The sequence below is a fragment of the Prionailurus viverrinus genome, chromosome D2 (genome assembly GCF_022837055.1).
Source record: "Prionailurus viverrinus isolate Anna chromosome D2, UM_Priviv_1.0, whole genome shotgun sequence".
Classification (NCBI taxonomy): Eukaryota; Metazoa; Chordata; class Mammalia; order Carnivora; family Felidae; genus Prionailurus; species Prionailurus viverrinus.
Window position 1 is genome coordinate 79,084,613 of NC_062571.1, and position 18,649 is coordinate 79,103,261.

The following is an 18,649-nucleotide window of genomic DNA, read 5'->3' on the forward strand; positions in this document are numbered from 1 at the left end:
CCTGGCTCATGCTGAACATAGTGATGCAGCCTGAATGCTCCAGTGCGGGGCCAGCTGGGCCAGAGCCATTGTGCCTGTGAGCCGTCCCCAAAGGCACGACCTCATGCCAGGTCCTGAGCAGGATTTCTGTTTCCTTGTATATATAGTTTCTGGGATGCTAAATTAAAAATGGATGAAAAGACCTAAATGCGAGACGGGAAGCCATCAAAATCATAGAGGAGAACACAGGCAGCAACCTTTTTGATATCGGCCTTGGCATTTTCTCACGAGACCCGCCCCCGGGCCAGAAGTGTGATAAGGAAACAACAGTATACGTTTGTTAAGATTTATGGGGTTTATTTCTTTTTATGTCTTATACATTCTTTCCTATGCAAAGGGTAAAAAACAGGATGGATACAGAAATGTGGATGCCATCAGCCCGACTGATGTTTGAAGGTGTGAGAATGTGTGAACCAGTGAAAGTGTCAGCTGAAATTTAAATCTCACAAATAAGCAGAAAATATAATTTCTGGCAGACTATATATATACATATATATATGTGTATATATATATATGTGTATACATACATATACATACATATATATACACATATATATACATACATATATATACACATATATATATACATACATATATATACACATATATATATACATACATATATATACACACATATATATATACATACATATATATATATATATATATGGTGTTCTTTGAACAGTATTGTTTAAGAATAAAATACTTTGCGGGGTGCCTGCGTGGTTCAGTCCGTTGAGCGTCTGACTCTTGATTTCAGCTCAGGCTGTGATCTCGCGGTTCGTGAGTTGAAGCCCCACATCAGGCTCTGTGCTGAGAGCGCCGAGCCTTCTTGGGATTCTCTGTCTCCCTCTCTCTCAGCCCTTTTTACACCCCCCCTCAAAAATACACAAATAAACATTAAAAGGAAAGAATAAAATACTCTGCAATTTCTGTAAGTTGAAATTGATGGTATGAGGCAAGGAAGGGGAGCTATTAGCTGTGTGACTTTGGTAAATGACTTAACATCTCTGAACCTCGGTTTCCTAATCTATAAAATGAGGACGTGTATTTTGGAAATGGGAACTCAGAGAAAAGTCATTTTTTTTCTTGTCCAACCCCAGGGTTTCTCCACCTCAGCAGTACTTACATTTCAGATCAGGTTGAAGTGTTGTTGTGGGGCTCTGGCCTGTGTATTTTAAGACGTTTAATAGCGTTTAAGATGTTTAACAGCGTATCTGGTCTCTAACGAGTTTCTTATTTTTGTGTGTTTAAATATCTAGTTCTTTCATTCTGAAAATTATGTTGCTTTCTGGTGCAAAGTCAGTATTTTATTTTAGAATAAGGGTTTTTTCCCCCTATATATTTAATTCGTATAGCTATATTTTGAATATAGCTAATATAGCTAATATTTTGAATATTTCAAAGCTAATTTTTTGAATGCCAGCTACATGACAGACACTATTTTAAACACTTGGTGTATTTTTTTTTTCTGGTTTTGTCTTCACAATAACCTAATGAAGGAGTTCGTGTAATTATCCTCATACAGATAAGGAGACGGAGAGTGAGGTTAATGATTGCTCACGTTTAGAGGGCAAAGGAGCAGCAGCACTAGAATTTAAACCTATGTTCCTGTGTCCCCCAAGCTCCTGGGTGTACAGGTCCCACTCCCAGCACCCCCACTTTGCCCCATCAGGATCTTTCCTTTTCAAGAACTTAGTTTTAGGCTGTTAATGTTTCCTAATGAACTTCAGAACCCTTTTTTATTTTTTTTTTAATTTTTTTTCAACGTTTATTTTTTTGGGGACAGAGAGAGACAGAGCATGAACGGGGGAGGGGCAGAGAGAGAGGGAGACACAGAATCGGAAACAGGCTCCAGGCTCTGAGCCATCAGCCCAGAGCCTGCCGCGGGGCTCGAACTCACGGACCGCGAGATCGTGACCTGGCTGAAGTCGGACGCTTAACCGACTGCGCCACCCAGGTGCCCCCAGAACCCTTTTTTGAAAGAACCTCTCAAAGAAGAATCTTTGGATGGGAATGATAGTAAACCCAAATTGGTCTACAGTGAATGACATTTCTGTATTCAGTCCTTCCATCCAGAAACCTAATTCGTCTATCTCTCCCTCTGCAGGAGACGGCCAAGAAGCTTTGCATAGAGCTTGTATTTTTTGTGTTGTTTTTTTTTAATGTTTACTTATTCTATTTTTGAGAGAGAGAGAGAGAGTATGTGTGTGTAAGTGGGGGAGGGGCAGAAAGAGAGGGAGACAGAGAATCCCAAGCAGGCTCCACAGCTGTCAGCCCAGAGCCCAACGTGGGACTTGAACCCACGAACCGTGAGATCACGACCTGGGCCGAAACCAAGAGTTGGATGCTTAACTAACTGAGCCACCAAGGTGCCCCTAGAGTTTGTATTTTATTCTTATAAATACTGTTTTTTATTCTTATTCTTATAAGACTGTTTCGAAGGAGCCCTTTAGTTAGTGTAGAAGTAGTGTCCCTACCTCCTCAGAGCCCATTTTGCCCCACATCTTCCCCTCTGCCTGGCTCACCTCTGTTTGTACTTCCTGGAATTGTGCCGGGGAATCACATATGATCTCCGCTAGACTCCTGGACATCCCTCAGCTGGAGCCCTTAGTTTCCTGTTCACCAGTTGCTTACCTGGACGCCTCACCTGCTAGAGCAAATTTACAAAGGACAGTGGAGGCATCACGCAATGTCAATACATCCCCTGCCTGAGGGGTCCAGCGTCCTACAGGGGCTGCGTAAGTGGTTGTCTAAGGAAGTGTATCTCACCATACTGTTGAACTCGCTGTTACGTTTCCTTTACATATGCTGTTGCACAGTGGTTTTCCAATGTGTCAGAGTCACCTGGAGTGCTTAGTAAACACACATATTTGGGCACCACTTCCAGAACTCCTGATGCGTAGTTCTGGGGGAGCCCTAAGAATTTGCATTTTTTTTTTCAACGTTTATTTATTTATTTTTGGGACAGAGAGAGACAGAGCATGAACAGGGGAGGGGCAGAGAGAGAGGGAGACACAGAATCGGAAACAGGCTCCAGGCTCTGAGCCATCAGCCCAGAGCCTGACGCGGGGCTCGAACTCACGGACCGAGAGATCGTGACCTGGCTGAAGTCGGACGCTTAACCGACTGCGCCACCCAGGCGCCCCAAGAATTTGCATTTTTAACACATTCCGGGTGCTGGCTGCTGCTGCTGACTCGTGGTCCCTGCTTGAAGAACCATTGCTCCAAAAGAACTTGTTCTTATGGAGCTGGAACAGGGAGTTTGTTGGTTACTCAAAAATGTTTAAAATGGGGAACCATAAGCTAGGATACATATTTTAAGTGTTTCGCTTTAACTTAAGACACATAAATACACTTTGATTCACCAATTTGCTGCCTTAGGACTTTCTCCCAGTAGGGATCTTCGGTGGTTCTCCAATGTCTTTCTTGCATAAACCATACCAATTTTGCATATCTGTAATTTCTAGCCTTTTTCTAAAGGGAAGTGTGAAATGAAAGACACTTGCAAAGCGGTATGAACACAGACATTCTCATGTGGTTGTACGTCTTTCCTGTGGTTGTACGTCTTTCGTATATTCTTTAGTGTCTCTCTCGCCTGATTTCTTGATTTTATTTCCAAAGCATTCAGCCTCATTTTTATAGAAAGCCATTGTTTTTTTTTTTACCCACATTTCATCGATGTACTTGATATTTAATTGAATTTAATCCAAGGACGACTGGCATAATCAAGGTTGAGGCTCATACCTGCCTCTAGCTGATTGTACAACTAAGCTGGTTAGGACGGAAGTTGCCAGGATGCTAGGAAACAGTGTACCAGCCCTAGTGATCGGTAGGTTTACAGGGAGGATGGAGGGCATCAGTTCACCTGGCGAGGGGGTTAAATAAAGGTCAGTGAAGGGGCGCCTGGGTGGGTCAGTCGGTTGAGTGGCCAACTTCAGCTCAGGTCATGATCTCGCGGTTTGTGAGTTCATGCCCCGTGTCGGGCTCTGTGCTGACGGCTCGGAGCCTGGAGCCTGCTTCGGATTCTGTGTCTCCTTCTCTGTCTGCCCATCCCCTGCTTGTGCTTGGTCTCTCTCTGTCTCGCAAAAATAAATAAATGTAAAAAATTAAAAAATTGAAAAAAAAAAAGGTCAGTGAAGAGAATGTGTTTACTGCCACCTACAGGATGCCTTTCCACCAGGGTATTCAGATACTGCAAATAAAAATACAATGCACCTAGTTAAATTTGAACTTCAGATTTATAAAAAAATATTTTTGGTTTGTGTGTGTGTGTGTGTGTGTGTGTGTGCGTGTAAGTGTGTCCCATGCAAATTTATTTGGGACATACTTACACTAAAGAAGTACCCATTGTTTATCTGAAATTCAAATAAAACTTTTTTTAAGATAATTTTTTGGTATAGTATGTCCCATACAGTGTTTGGGATATACTTACATTACGAAATATGCTTGTTTGTTTGAAATCCCAACTTAACTGGGACTCCTGTAATTTTTGTCTGGCAATCCTACTTCTGCTCCATATTTTCTTGACATTTGTTGCCTTTTTTTCAAGTCTAGATGAAATATCTGCTCCTCTCTGGAATTTTCCTGCCCTCCTTCTAAGCCCATAAATCGTTCACTTTGAGATTCCCACCCTGTGCTCTGTTTGCCTCTCAAGGGTAAGACTGGATTACTGGCTACCGAGACTGGATGCTGAGTCGTCTCTAAGCTCCAGAGAATGGAGTCTTGTCCTCTGTGATGGAGTCCTCCCTTCTCCCCGACTTTCAGTGCAGTGCCTCATGGGCAGTGAGAGATCAGTCCATGTTTGCTGAGTGAATTAATTAATGAGTGAGTCCCAGCTAACCCTCCAAAGTAAAGTGTGATGCTGCCCCCTCCTCTGCGTGAATTAGCAGGGAGGTGAGATTTAACGCTGCTTTTCAGAAGAGTTCTCATTTGGCATTTTTTCTTTGTATTTTTCAGAAAGATCAGTGACAAAATCAACCATAGAAGCCACTTCTGAAGAGACACAGACACCAGGTGGTAACTGAACTCTGGGATTGGGTGGTTGTGGGGCCCAACGCCACCCCCAAGGACTCAGGAGGGCCTGCTATGGAGATTCTTGCTGGGTTTTAGATGTAGGGCGAGGAAGGGCCTCTTCTGATGGGGTCTACCAGGGCCCGGGCCTCTTCCTCATAAGGTTCCACACTGACCAGAAGATAGGTCCTGAGTCTTCATGCTGGCCTCTGCCCAGTGACACCCCTTTCCTAAGATCTCTCCCCCTCAGGGTGTTCCCTGGGGGTTGCAGCCACTCAGAGAGGCAGCAGAGGCAGGTGTGGACAGGAGGATCTAACTAAGACTCTGGATATAATCAGTTATGATTTCTCTTCTTTTCTAGAATTTTTATCAAGTGTTGGGAAAACAGTGAATACCTCTGCCTTGGTTGATGCTTTAAATAGTAACTTCTTCTGCTGTTTCTTTATCTTCTTCTAGCCCTGTGTGTGCATGGGTGTGCCTGCCTATGCAAAAGTGCAGACCTTATGATTTGGGTCACATAGTTCAATGTTAAATATATAGATGCCAAGAGGCAAAACTGTGCCATGGGTAAGAGCAACTGGCCTGAGTACAAGTCCTGCCCTTTATTGCCTACCAGCCAGTTGGTCTTGGGTCACCTTCCAGAGCCTCCGTTTTTCCATGGGTTGTTTTGAGGACTAACCAGGATGATACATGGAAAGCTCTTGAATAGCATCTGAGCAACTGCGTGGTTTAGTCAGGGCTCAGCACAGGTTGTCCTGGACGATGTGTGCTGCTCAGGAAACAGATCCTACCTGTGGCACTGCCCCCACAACGCACATGACTGTGGCCATGGGGAAGACATGGGCCATCTGCTCAGGGGGGCCTCCAAGAGATAATGCATATTACATAGCTCAGGGCAGAATCATGATAGCAATGACCTCTCTTCCTCTCCAAACTGATTTGTCCATCAGGAAAGTGGAAACAATGGAGTGCTTTGACCAACTTATTTTACTGCTAAGTCAACTTCAGTTTACTTCTCTCTAAGAGGAGGAAATCCTACCATTATGGGTTGCCATGAGGGCCAAATGAGACAATGTGGGTGACGTACTTAAAGACAGTGAGTGTTGGAAATTGTAGAATTATCGTCATCATTGTAATTCTTCTTGCAACGGTGGCTGACATCCGTTGTGTGCCGACAACACGCCAGCCAGTCTGATACACATTCGATCTACGTCTCTCGTTTAATTCTCCCGATTAAATGAGAATTTAATCGAGGGCCAGTAAGTCTCAGTAAGTGACCACCTCTGTCATTTTACGAGAAAGGAAAGACATTTTCACCTCCCCACTGTCTTTGTCAACACAAAGCCACTTGACTGTTTTTTGGACCCAACAGTTGCCAATCTATGCTTTTAGTGATTTCAGCCAGTCAAGAACCGAGAAGCCAAAGCCCGCCTTCTCAGCTCCTCATGCCCATTCATACGAACCGGCCAGGCTACGTTCCCTCAAAGAGATAAGAAAAGGAATGGGTCCCACATTTGTACGAAATTAGGTACAAGCCTAATTTGCTTTTCTCCAGAGATGAAACCTTCATTTCTATTTTAATGAAATACAGAAATATCTGCAGCAGGAAGTATGCAGAAACAAGAGCCCACATTATTAAAGAGTGTTACAGTGAATTTATTCTTCAGATGTAAAAAGCCATTTTTTTTAAGTCACCATGTTTCTTGGGACTAGCTTAGCATTTTGTTCTCCACGCACCAGAGATTCAAGAAGTCTTTATCAATTTGAATGAAGTTTCAAAGACAGATTACAGATCTGTTGACGTTGATCCACATGCAGTGGCTATAACTCTACTTCGGAGTCAACCAGAAGAAAACCAATGGTTCATATGTGGATTTCTTGGTCAGGATCCCTGTAGATGAAACACACTCATGTCTGATTTTTCTTTTATTCCTTTGTAGTTTCCCAATCAGATCTTCTCACAACACCTGGTGAGTACTTTCAAAACAATGTCTGAATTTGGTTTAGAATTTAATTATTATCCTATACAGTTATTTACATCTTAAGCACAAACACTGCCTTTAGTGAATGGTATGAGGTCTACACAAAAGCATGATTTGTGTCCTTTGTAGAAATACAAAGACAATAGAAGCTTCTTTCAGTTATAGAATAAATGGACCAAGTAGTTATACTGTTATGTTCTTCAATTTTATTTTGCCTTTGCCTCAAACTTTTATGTACATCAGAATCAATGAGGATATTTTTTGAATGCCAGTTCTTGGGATCTACCTTCCTTCCCTTCAGAGACCCTGATTTGGAGGGTCTGGTTTGAGGCCCAGGAATCTGAACTCTTACGTAACTGAAAATGAAGATGGTCCGTAGACCACACTTTGAGCAACCATGCTGCATGGCCCAGTACTGAATTAAGTTTTTATGTTTGGAGTGTAATTCCAGAAGCATGACATTGCTAAGAATTTCCAAAGACAGTGGCAGAGATACGTATATATGTAATTTAAGTGCTATCTGTTTTTACTTATTTTTTTCTTAATGTCTGTATTTTGCTCAGTGTCAAGTACATTTAAGTTGGTAACATTTTCCCAAGTGGTTCATGGCTGCATCATAAGTCTGACTGATTGATATCAAGGCTTTTCAACAAATGCATTGCTAACATTGAACGTTTACACCCCTTTCCAAATGGCCTCAATATCTTTGCTACCTCATTTGGCGAGAACCAGTCCTGCCATGGACCCTTCTATGCAGGAGAGACTACAGTGTGGGCTCCCTATGTGGTGTTTCAGGGGAATGTGTCTCCCGATCTCAGGGACTTATAGTCTAATGGCAAGATAGACAGTAATCAAACAGTTACAAGTACAGCTGTGGGAAATGCTGGAGCAAGAGGTACATGGCAAGAGAGATGTGATCAGGCTATGAGAAAGAGACCAGCTCCAAGATAGTCACAGGTGAACTCAGGTCTGGAGCTAGTGCAGGAATTCACCAGACAGAGCACGAAGGAAGAGTGGTTTTCTGTTCTTCACTGCATTTGCTGTCAGGAATGTGAAGGAACAGGTACAGACTCAGATGGACGATAGCCACCCTGTTTCTGCCATTAGATACTCCCCTCCTCCATGCTTAGCCATCTAGCCAGGGTACTGCCCTGATGGGAGGTTATCTCTAGGTTCCATTTTCCAAACTGCCCTTGACACATTTTCCAAAGCTCTAACTAAAAAAAAATTTAAAAAAAAAAGAGACTTCCAGTTAATAGAGTTTTTGAAGTGTTGCCTGCCATTGGTGGTAGAATATCATTTGTCTTTTGGAGCAAATGGGTTAAGAGCCACAGCTGGACTTGATTCTTGTTTGCCTTCTAAATTCTTGTCTAAATATGGATGGAGTTGGTGGAAGGCAAAGCCAGAGATGCGTTCATGAGCAAATCCGTGGGAAGCTCATCCTTCGATCATATCTTGAACTGACATATTAAAAATGAGCAATGTAGGACGATCTCTGCTTTGTGTCATCCTATCCCCCCTGTACCAACCCCTTAAGTCGGCCATTTTCTTGGAGATAGTGAGACTTAATGAAGAGGGCTTATACACAGCTTCCATCCACAACATCCTTAACTCCACTGAGATAGACGCAGACTATACGGCAGAGTAGATGGTACCCGAGAGGATGAACTAATCTGGGGGCTTGTGACAGATGTAAGATGAAAGCCTTCTTAAAGATGAAAACCACAATAATTGAAAGCACTCTTATCCTGGAGTGGCGCTACACAAAAACAATATGGAAATTTAGTCAAGGCTGCTGGGTGACTTCATATTGAAAACCTCATTTTGTTGAGTTTATGGAAAGTAGGTTGGCGTGGACCACTTTCCTTGCAAGAACCACAAGGAGTGGGTTGGTAGCAGGCAGTGGCTGTGACAAAAGTCAGTGCAGGATGATAGCTGAAAGCCTTGACAATAGAGGTGGAGTCTGTATGTCCTTGGACTCATTTGTTCAATGTTTGTGACTCCGTGTCCTTGTCTATAAGTGGGGATACTGGGTTGGGGTAAAGATGAACTGAGATAGTACATATAAATAGTAAAACATGGTGTTGTTCTCAACTATGAAGATGTAACACTTCTTCAGTAAATGTGTTTAAGGTCCAGAGCACTTTCCAGAGTGCTATTGCGGTCACCACACAGTCCCCTTAGGCTTCCCTTCTAGAATAACTGGAGTGGCCTAGCCAGTAGATATGGGCTGGTTTGATGACACCGGTTTGTTTTTATACTCAAGCTCTTCTTCAGGCCCTCCTCACCCCCACTAGAACAATAATGTATGCCATGTTCAAATGTACACAATAATTACTCCAGAAGATTTGGGGCAATGGTTGAGTCTAGATGGAAAGGGACCAGCTCCCTTGGAAAGTGACTAGGTCTTTGGGGGGAATATCTTTTGAGATCTCTTTGAAGCTTTTTCTGGTTGGTTCATTCTGATGGCTCAACTGCCTTGGACATGGTACCCAGCAGTAGAGACCAGACTATTTCTGTTCCTGGAAAACAAAGAAGTGGGAGCTGTTCTTTCCAAGTGATTTACCATCATTCCCCAAATGGCAGCTGACATCATCTACAGCTCTGTGGTTGATTGCTGGAAGAAAGCAAGTGGGTCTCAGTACATTTGTGGAAAAGTGTCTGTTCAGACTGTGCACAAATAGCCCAACCAGAGACAACCTTAGTGTTCTGTTTGGTGCTATGGCTGGATGTTGTCAGGACTCTGGATCTCAGAGCTTCTGAGCTGGATGTTTATTGACTGCCATGTGACTAAGCAAGATACCTGGAACAAGAAAATAGGAATTGTGTGGTGTCATCTGTACTGTGTTTAAATGTCAGAGTTTTCAACAGAGGACTCTCTCAGGCATGTCTGTCATCATGTCCTTGAGTGTGGGAGCGGGGATGGCATGTCAGAAATGAGGTGGGGATGTTCTGGTGCAGACATTTCCTAGGTGTGTGGCCTCTGTTGAAAGAATGCTCTAGCTTCTTGTTTCCATTTTGGATTGCTTCTCCATGCTCAGGGGCGTGCAGCTACATGGCCTCACTGGCCCTGTTACTGGGTCATCAACAATATGAAGCAGGGCAGCTGGAGAAGTCCAGTGTGGAACCCATATTCAAAGTGTTGAGACAAATGGGGTGGTTCTCTGGCATCCAGTCCCCTCCCTGGCCTGTTGGTTTTGCTAGAGAGAGACAGATCTCTGAACCCCTGAGTTCTGCTCCCAGCAGGACTCACATTTACAAAGAATCTGGAGAAGTTTGTCAAATGCCTTAACTTTCCCTGTACCAGGAAGTTAAGAAAAAAGAGATCGTGAAAGAAAATTTATTAAAATTTATAATAAGAATTTAAACATAACAGATCTCCTGTATGAAGTAGATTTCGGCACATTAGCATTAGAAAAAGTAAAAGTGTTACCATCACATGTCCTTTTAGCAAAATGAGATGGTCCAAGTTCTTGCTGAGAAATATCACTGATGAAATCCTTTCCACTGAAGTGAGTGAGCGCACTATATTTTGTTTTTGTACTTAGAATTATATTACTGACTCTTTGATTCTTGAATTTGAGGAAGTTCCTCTAGGTTATCATAATTTGAAGGCTCAGAGTCTGAGATTTCAATTGTACAAGCAATTTCACCATTACTGTTAGCATCTACAGGACTGCTATCTCTTTATGTTCCTCTTCTGACTCATCTAGTTATTGTGAAACATCTTCCTTTGTCAATTGTCTTCTCTTTATCATTGATAACAAGTAATGAAAGGTTCTGCAAGAATAGATTACAAGTGGGCTGGATATGGAGTGTTTGATAATTTTAGATGTAAATCCTACAAAGACAGTGTCTCCAGTCTTTAAAAAAATACCCTCTTGAAAGCTACGGTGATATTTGGGTCACTGAGAAATGGTGACCCATTCCATTTTTCTTCTAGATAAAGCCTACCATTCCATTTTTTTTCTTCTAGATAATGCCACCATTCTCTCTTTGTCTTTATTATAGAACTCTTTTTTTATGATAGTTAATAATTAATGAGTAATGATGAACCAATTTCTCAAATGATGAAATAGCAAAATGTCTCAAGATATAGGAAAAAGGGGACCACTGAGAGCCCATAATGTATCTTGGACTTCTAAAAGGATCCAGTGAACCCATATAGTGACGATAAGAATGAGTTTTATTCTGTTTTCTTTTATTAAAGTTTTTTTATAAGTTTATTTTTGAGAGAGAGAGAGAAAGAGCATGAGTGAGGAGGGGCAAAGAGAGAGGGAGACACAGAATCCGAAGCAGTCTCCAGCAGAATCCGAAGCAGAATCCAAGCTGTCAGCACAGAGCCCGATACGGGGCTCGAACTCACGAACTGTGAGATCATGACCTGAGCCGAAGTCGGATGCTTAACCGACTGAGCCACCAGGCGCCCCTATCCTATTTTCTTTTAATGAATAAATATTCTTTTTGTCCTTTGGAAGACCTCTAAAAACATAGAGAGGTCACGACCTATCAATCCTCACAAATAGAATGTGATTTGCTCAAAAAAAGAAACTCAAAAACTAAAATTAAGTCTGATGGCCCCTGAAGGTGCTCTTAGGGTTAATCTGAAGTCGAAGGGCACGGAGAGCTTTAGAGTGGCCTCACTGATGATAAAGATCCAGGGTTCTCTAGATGTCGGTTTTCTTCAAGATAGACTAGAAATTTCACAGGGTATGGATCAGAAGGAAGAGGTCATCTGCTGCCAGAATAAATACTTTTTTAGGGGGCCTCTGAGTGGCTATTCTGAGTGCTGACTCCACTCAAATTTCAGACTGGAAGGAGGATTCAACTGGCATCCAGAATCCTGGAAACCCGTCTACGCTGCCTTTTCTTGTCTAGCCCTTCTTTCTGCGAACAGATTACGCTATAAACTGTAGCGTAAGTGGCTACAGCGTAAAGAGGCATGTACTTCATTACATCTAAAATTATCAAACACTCCATATCCAGCCCACTTGTAATCTATTCTTGCAAAACCCCAAACACTGCAAGAACACTGTCGGCACAGAGACCCAAGAGTGAGCCACAGCGCCCCCTGGCATGGTTGTAAGGTAATGCTCAAGCCAATTTCTGTGACTGTACATCATTTATAAACAGCAGAACCTCTGTTTCAAGGTGAATTTTGTTTCTGTCTAGGTCTGTGGAACCCCTTGACTACAGACTATGGTAAGACATTTTTTCTTTACTTGTCTTCCTGGGGTTTTGCTCACTGGCTGAGCCAGCCAGTTCTGCTGCTGTTGCTGCTGCTGTTGGCTAGTTGAGGCTGAGTGCAGTCTTGGCCACAGGGCTAGCACCTGTCCTTTAGAACGCAGGGATGGAGAGGGAAGGATCAGTGGATGCTGAGACCCTAGGCGTGTCCCAGATCCGCACTCAGCCAGTCTCACTGTCATCCTCCTTCCTTCTCTCTGCTTCTTGCTCATTTGTTGCGTGAGATTAGCTTCAGCTTGGTGTCAGGAGAGATAGGTGAAAAAAAGCCAGTGCCTCTTCTTAGTGATAGTTATCTTGATGATAACTTACATCTCCAAAGCACTTTCTATGTACCTTGCACAAAATCAGTTTCATACACCAAATGAGTTAATGTATAAAAAAATCATTTAAAATACTGCTTGGCACGTAGTACGTGCTCAGCTAATGCACACAGTAAGTGCTGTTATCATGAAATCTTTCCAACACTTTGAGGTAAGTAGTATTATTACCCCCAAGTTGCAGTGAGGAAACTGGGGCACAGATTGGTCACTTGTCAATAGTTATATGTCTAAGGCCACAGGGTGGGGAAGTGTCTGGGCAGAAATTTGAACCCAGAACAGGTGCCTTTGCCTCTGTTCACTATTCTTACTAAATCTATCCATCTTTCCTCAACCTCTGAGCATCTGTGCACACTTTGCACTGAATTTGATATGTCAGAGTCCTTGATGTGACCACTTAGGACAGTGGATCCTACCATGGGGTTCTTGGCTCTGTTGAGACCAATCTCTGTCCTTTCAGAAGCTGCCCTGAGGGTCCAAAAGTGGCCTGGGAGGGGCTGGAGGGGAGTTTTTTGGTGATTGACCACCAGTAAAGGGCAGCTGAGGGCAGGGAGACTGAGAGATCTTCTGCAGGGACATTCACAGCAGTGAAGGGGCAGCAGGAAAGACTGAGGAGGCCTGGAACGCACCTCTAGAATACTCTAGAAACAGCCCGATTGGCATTTCCTCTCTCTTTCTCTGACTCCTTCCTTTATAAAGACCACGGCAACCACCCTTATCTTCCATCCCATCCCACCCTCTCTGGTCCCCCCCCCCCATAAATTTCTCATAACCACAAACCAACCATTGAAAAGCACACCTTAGACCGAGCTCCTGCTGTCACAGTGTTGGGCTGGATTCCTCAGACCCTGCTGCTTGTTTGCCTCCCATAGCGCAGGTGGTTCAGCAGGATCATGTCAGGCAGGAGCAAGGTGCCCATGACAGTGGCACCCCGGCTCTGTCAGGAGGCTTGAAAGGTGACCTGAGGCCCACTCTTGGATGAATGCCATCCAAGACTTGACCCTGATCAAGTGGAGAATACAGTGAGGTGCTTTGAGCAGGAAAATGAGTTGAACATATTCACAATTTATGAAAACAAGACTTGGGACCTTCCAGGGGGAAACAGATCAATCCCATCAGCAGAGGAGGAGGCATAGAGTAAGCTCTCCGTAAATGCTTATGGAATCCATCAATGGGATGGATTCAAGAGAGAGGGGCAGAGGGCAGGAAAGTCCACTGACAGGGCCCTGGAGTAGGCCAGGTTCAGGAGAAGAAAGATCTAGCAAAATGGCAGTAAGAATAAAAGGAAAGACAACCCTGTTGATACATTGGATACAAGAGGTACAGAAGAGGGGGAATCCAATATAGCAACCAGATTTCCAACATTGCTCATGTGGAGCATGGTGACTCCATGATTGAAGTAGACAAAAGAGACTGTGTTGGGTACCAGACAGCAGGGCCCGGCTATCCAGAAGGTCACTGGGAATATTGGTCTAGAGCTTGGCTGGGCTTGTAGGGGTTGATCAGCACTGGAGAGGTGGCTTTGGGGGTCCCTCCTCCTGGAAAGCTCTCAGAGCACATGAGCTCATTCAGGGGGAAGATAGCATGAGAAGAGGGCTAAGACAGCGTGTGGCAGGGCAGCAATATGTAAGGTGCTGGGAGAGGAGAAACAGGGGTGAAGGAGATGGGGAAGTGGTCAGAAGGAGGAGGGGAACAGGGGGTACTGGTGAGTGAAAGCCAAGGGGGCAGAGAGAGGACGAGAGCTTTCCATTCTTTCAATGCAGGTTTGCCTCTGAGGCTGGTGAGCGGAGGTGACCGGTGTCAGGGCCGCGTGGAGGTCCTGTACCAAGGCTACTGGGGCACCGTGTGTGACGATGACTGGGACACCCAGGATGCAGATGTTGTCTGTCGGCAGCTCGGCTGTGGCCTTGCGGTGTTGGCCCCGGGCGGGGCCTACTTTGGTCAGGGCTCGGGGAACATTCTCTTGGGCTCCGTATACTGCTCAGGATGGGAGCCCTACCTGTCGAGCTGCTCCCACAGCGGGTGGTACAACCATGAATGTGGCCACAGGGAAGACGCTGGAGTTGTGTGCTCAGGTAGAGCTGACCTCGCCTCGTGTGGTCGCCTGTGCCCCTTGGCTGGCAGAGGCTCCTGCTGACCTCTACATCACGGTGCATGCCCACAGCACTTTGCAGTTTACCTGCTTTACTCTAAGCCATGTCTTATTTGATGTTATAGGGCAGGTTCCTTTTCACTCAGAAAGGGTGAGATCCCAGGCTCAGAGAAGGCAAGTGACTTGCCTGGAGTCCTAAAGCTGGGAAGCGGTGCAGGTGGGTTTCAATCACAGGCTCCTCCAGAGTTTGTCAATGCAACACCCAGTGGTATCGTTCTGATGATCCCTGGCCTGGGATGACCAAATGCCTTCCTATGTGGCCCTATCTCCTCCTTTTAAAGTCAGGAGAGAAGGACTAGGGACTTCTGGTCCTTAAAACTTAAATCTATACCAAAATCAAACACTGAAGTAACCAGTATATTCTCTTTACTGGGGATTAAATGACAAGCAAAAGATATTTACACTCACAGTGGAAGAGAGAACTTCTCCTTGGCTCAACCTAGCACACACCAATGCTGAGTTTCTCCTTGTTCACACAATGCTGGTGGGTGTTCAAGCACCAAGTGGTCTTTTAATCCACAAAGAAACCCTGAGGATAACACTCAATGTGTCCCCCAAAGGGGGGTTCCTAGATAAATTATCCATCTTTAGAGTGACCTCTGGCATTTGCTATGTGGACTGGTGTGTGCACATGCCCCCGTGCATGGGACGTGACCCAGATAATCCATCACTTGAGAATGGCTTCCCCCAGAAAGTGTGGGCCTCCAAGCAGTCACTTTGGAGTGGTTTATTTCAGCATTTGGGGATGCATCTTTGAAAACACTGCCTTTATTCTTAGTTGGGGCCACCTCCTCAGGAATATCTCAGTGATGGTAGATACTTGTCATTTAAGGGTGTGGGTAAGCTATAGAAATAGGCAGTTTGTATTGGAAATGCGACCTTGTAAATCAGGTGGGGCTGTTAGTCAACTGGGTTATTTTTTGGATGGAGACAGTGGAGGCGGAGGTGGGGGTTGGTGGTAGGAACAAAGAAGATCTCTGGTGGCATTCCAGCATTGAATAAGGGCTGATGAAATGACAGAGAGAGGAATTCTGTTTTGTAAGGAAGAAATGGAGCCTGTCAGCAGTGGGTGGGGTTTCTGGATCACTGCATACAGCCCTTATTTCAGAGCTAAGGAAACAGAAGTCCACCCCTTCTCAAACAGAGCCAATACTGATTACCTCTTCCTTTCTCCACTCTAGCTTCTTTGTCTCCCACGGAGGCATCCCTGGCAACAGCTGCGGTAGAAGGTAACATTTGTTATATGGGATCACTATGGGCTCATTACCTCACTGTACTCACAGGGCCATCTCTGATCCAGAAGAGGTGCAAAAGGTGTAAGAGATAGGGGTGCTCAGCAACAAAGAGGGAACCTCTGAACAAGGCCTCAGGCCTCAATGGGACCATGTCCCTGAGATTGGGGAGGGATTGACCTGCACAGGCACTTCCAAGGAGTTCCAAGGTGGAGCTTGGCGTCTTGTCTCCAGGAAGGCCCTGTTGCTCATGCTCAGGGCCTACCCTTGTGGTCCTCACCACTGCACGTTGGTGCCTGGCCAGGCTGGGGTGCTGGGTCTCTGGCTGCAGGGCCTGGAGAGGCAAGTGCAAACCTGTTGGGGTAGCATCCTTGTGTGCTTGTGCATTTTCCTGAGCCCATATCAGACCAACTTGGTTCCTTCTCAGTATAAAGTAACCATGGTCCTTCAGCTTATGGGCGTCAGAGGTCCCATGCACCCCCCTGGGGGCACCTCCAATGAAACAGCTGGGAGGTAGTCAATACAGCTCGAGTTTCTGGCAACCTGGGCTTTGGGAAGGAAAGTCACTGCCATATCACATGGGAAATGTTGACCCTAGGACAAAAGAAGGAGGGCCTTCACATGAAGGCCCCTGAGTAGGAGTCAGCATGGATCAGCTGGGAATCTTAATGGTACACATGTCCGGCATTTCTCTTCCTCAGGCATTATGCTTTCCTGTCCCTAAAGGCCATGGGGTGAAGTCTGACTTTACCTCTTTCTCTTCCCTATGATTAAGGACACAGATGTCACCAGAGCTGAGGAGGACACTGGCTTTGTTAAATTTAGCCATGTCTTCCCAAGATTCTTACTTGTAGCAGGTGTAAGAGGAGAACCTGCTCCTCTCTAGAGTGGTTTCCTCTGACTATGTATTAGGAGTAACAGCTGGGCCTGACAAGTTCTTTGGTACAACTGGTCCACCCATGGGTGCAGGTGAGGAACTCAGGGGCTTAAATATCTGACTATGACACTATCTGACTGCATATAGGACTTACATAGACCTACTCTTGTCAGGACCTCCAGTGTGGGGTAGATGTGGGAGTCAACTTTCTCTAGATCCAAAAAGACCTCAGGTAGAAGTCCAATAGGGAATTCAGAAACAAAATGAATGCTTTAGTGAGAGTGGGTTAAGAGGAGCAATCAGGTCATCTCTTCTTCAGGTCCCAGCACCAGGTAGGATCTTGCTGGGGCCTTGGACGAACACCACAGCTCCTTGAAACAATGTGAAAATCATAGGTTTAAAGCCATAATCTTACTTAATGGGTAAACATCAGAAGCATTTTCACTAGAGTAGAAAACAAGGCAAGATGGCCTTTGGGACCCCTGTCATTTAACACTGTGTAAGCGATACTAGCCAATGCAATTAGACAAGAGAAATCAGAAGCATAAGGATTAGAAAAGTTATTTTTACATCTGTCCCCTGGAGCCCTGCATAGGTCACGTGTGGGATGGTCAGAATCAAGGTCAGTAGGTTAATGAAGAGAGATTTCTTCCAAAATAGTCTTTTAGAATGAAAGAGCTTGAGGCTAGACAGGTTTGTTCCCTTTTCTAAAGTCACATAGCAAGATGAAATCCAGGTCAGAAATAATGTTTCCTTAGCAGGTTCTATTTTACTTCCAGTTATTGATTCTCCTCAGAAGGGACCTAATTTTACATTTTATGTTTTTCCCCCCTCCTTCTATAATCTATCTATGCAGATAGCACTACAGAGGATACTGGGACTACTGGTGCAATAGGTAATGATTAATTTTATTTGGCTCCTTTTTGGTGGGTAATGATGCCAAATATATACATGGGTGTCACTCTTATTCAGGAAGAATTCTAGGAACTGGGGTGAGAAAGAGTGTTTTATGCATATAACACAAAGGAAGGTCCCTTGTGACCCAGGGCCCGGCTTGAGTTGGAGCTTCCTTCATTGTCCATCCCTAGTGGGTGGGGAGGAATCAGTTGAAATATGGGATCTCTAGGAGCCTGGGTGCCTTGGGTCAGAGACCAGTGGAATCAGTCTCTAGACTACAGAGTTACCTGTTTCATCCCACAAATATGCACTGGTCCCAGCCATTCTAGCCCCAAAGACTTGACTGTGGAGCCAGAAGGAGCATGTGAAAAATGTTTTCTAAGCCAACCTCAGAGCCCAAGATATGTATGAGAACTCACAAGACATCCTGGTGTCATTAGACAAGAATTCTCTTCAGCATGGGACAGTCATGGGTCGAGCTGTGTCCCTGTTTTGCTCAGAAAAAAACTTGTGGATAGTCTTTAAGCCCTCTCAAGGCTACAAACTAAGGTGCATTCACTTCCCCTTGAAGTTCTAGTGGCTTAGATTGGGGAGAGAAGTCACTGTCCTTTTAACCTTGAAGAATTCTAACTCATGATACTTTAAGAGTCCAGCCTAGTTAAAACTCTCAGTGACCTTCACCTACTGTGAAGCACTATGAATATGATAGAGTCCTAAGACTTTGTCATTTGTGGCAACATGTAAGAGAAATGTTATGCCTTCATTTAGGGACTGAATTTGGTTTGGTCCTGAGGCTGGTGAGTAGAGGTGACTGGTGTCAGGGCCACGTGGAGGTCCTGTACTGAGGCTCTTGGGGCACTGTGTGTGATGATGACTGGGACACCAATGATGCCAAT

The 18,649-nt window shown here is 44.5% G+C and overlaps 1 protein-coding gene across 1 annotated transcript in view; it reads left to right on the forward strand.

Moving 5' to 3' along the window:
- The first annotated feature begins 3,837 nt into the window (after positions 1-3,837).
- DMBT1 (deleted in malignant brain tumors 1) overlaps positions 3,838-18,649 on the forward strand; it is a 53,700-nt gene continuing 38,888 nt past the window's right edge. Inside the window, exons 1-6 of the mRNA XM_047824686.1 lie at positions 3,838-3,871; positions 4,999-5,055; positions 6,993-7,022; positions 12,207-12,236; positions 15,929-15,976; positions 17,713-17,751. Coding sequence (XP_047680642.1) covers positions 3,838-3,871; positions 4,999-5,055; positions 6,993-7,022; positions 12,207-12,236; positions 15,929-15,976; positions 17,713-17,751 — 238 coding nt within the window. The remainder of the gene's footprint in view (positions 3,872-4,998; positions 5,056-6,992; positions 7,023-12,206; positions 12,237-15,928; positions 15,977-17,712; positions 17,752-18,649) is intronic.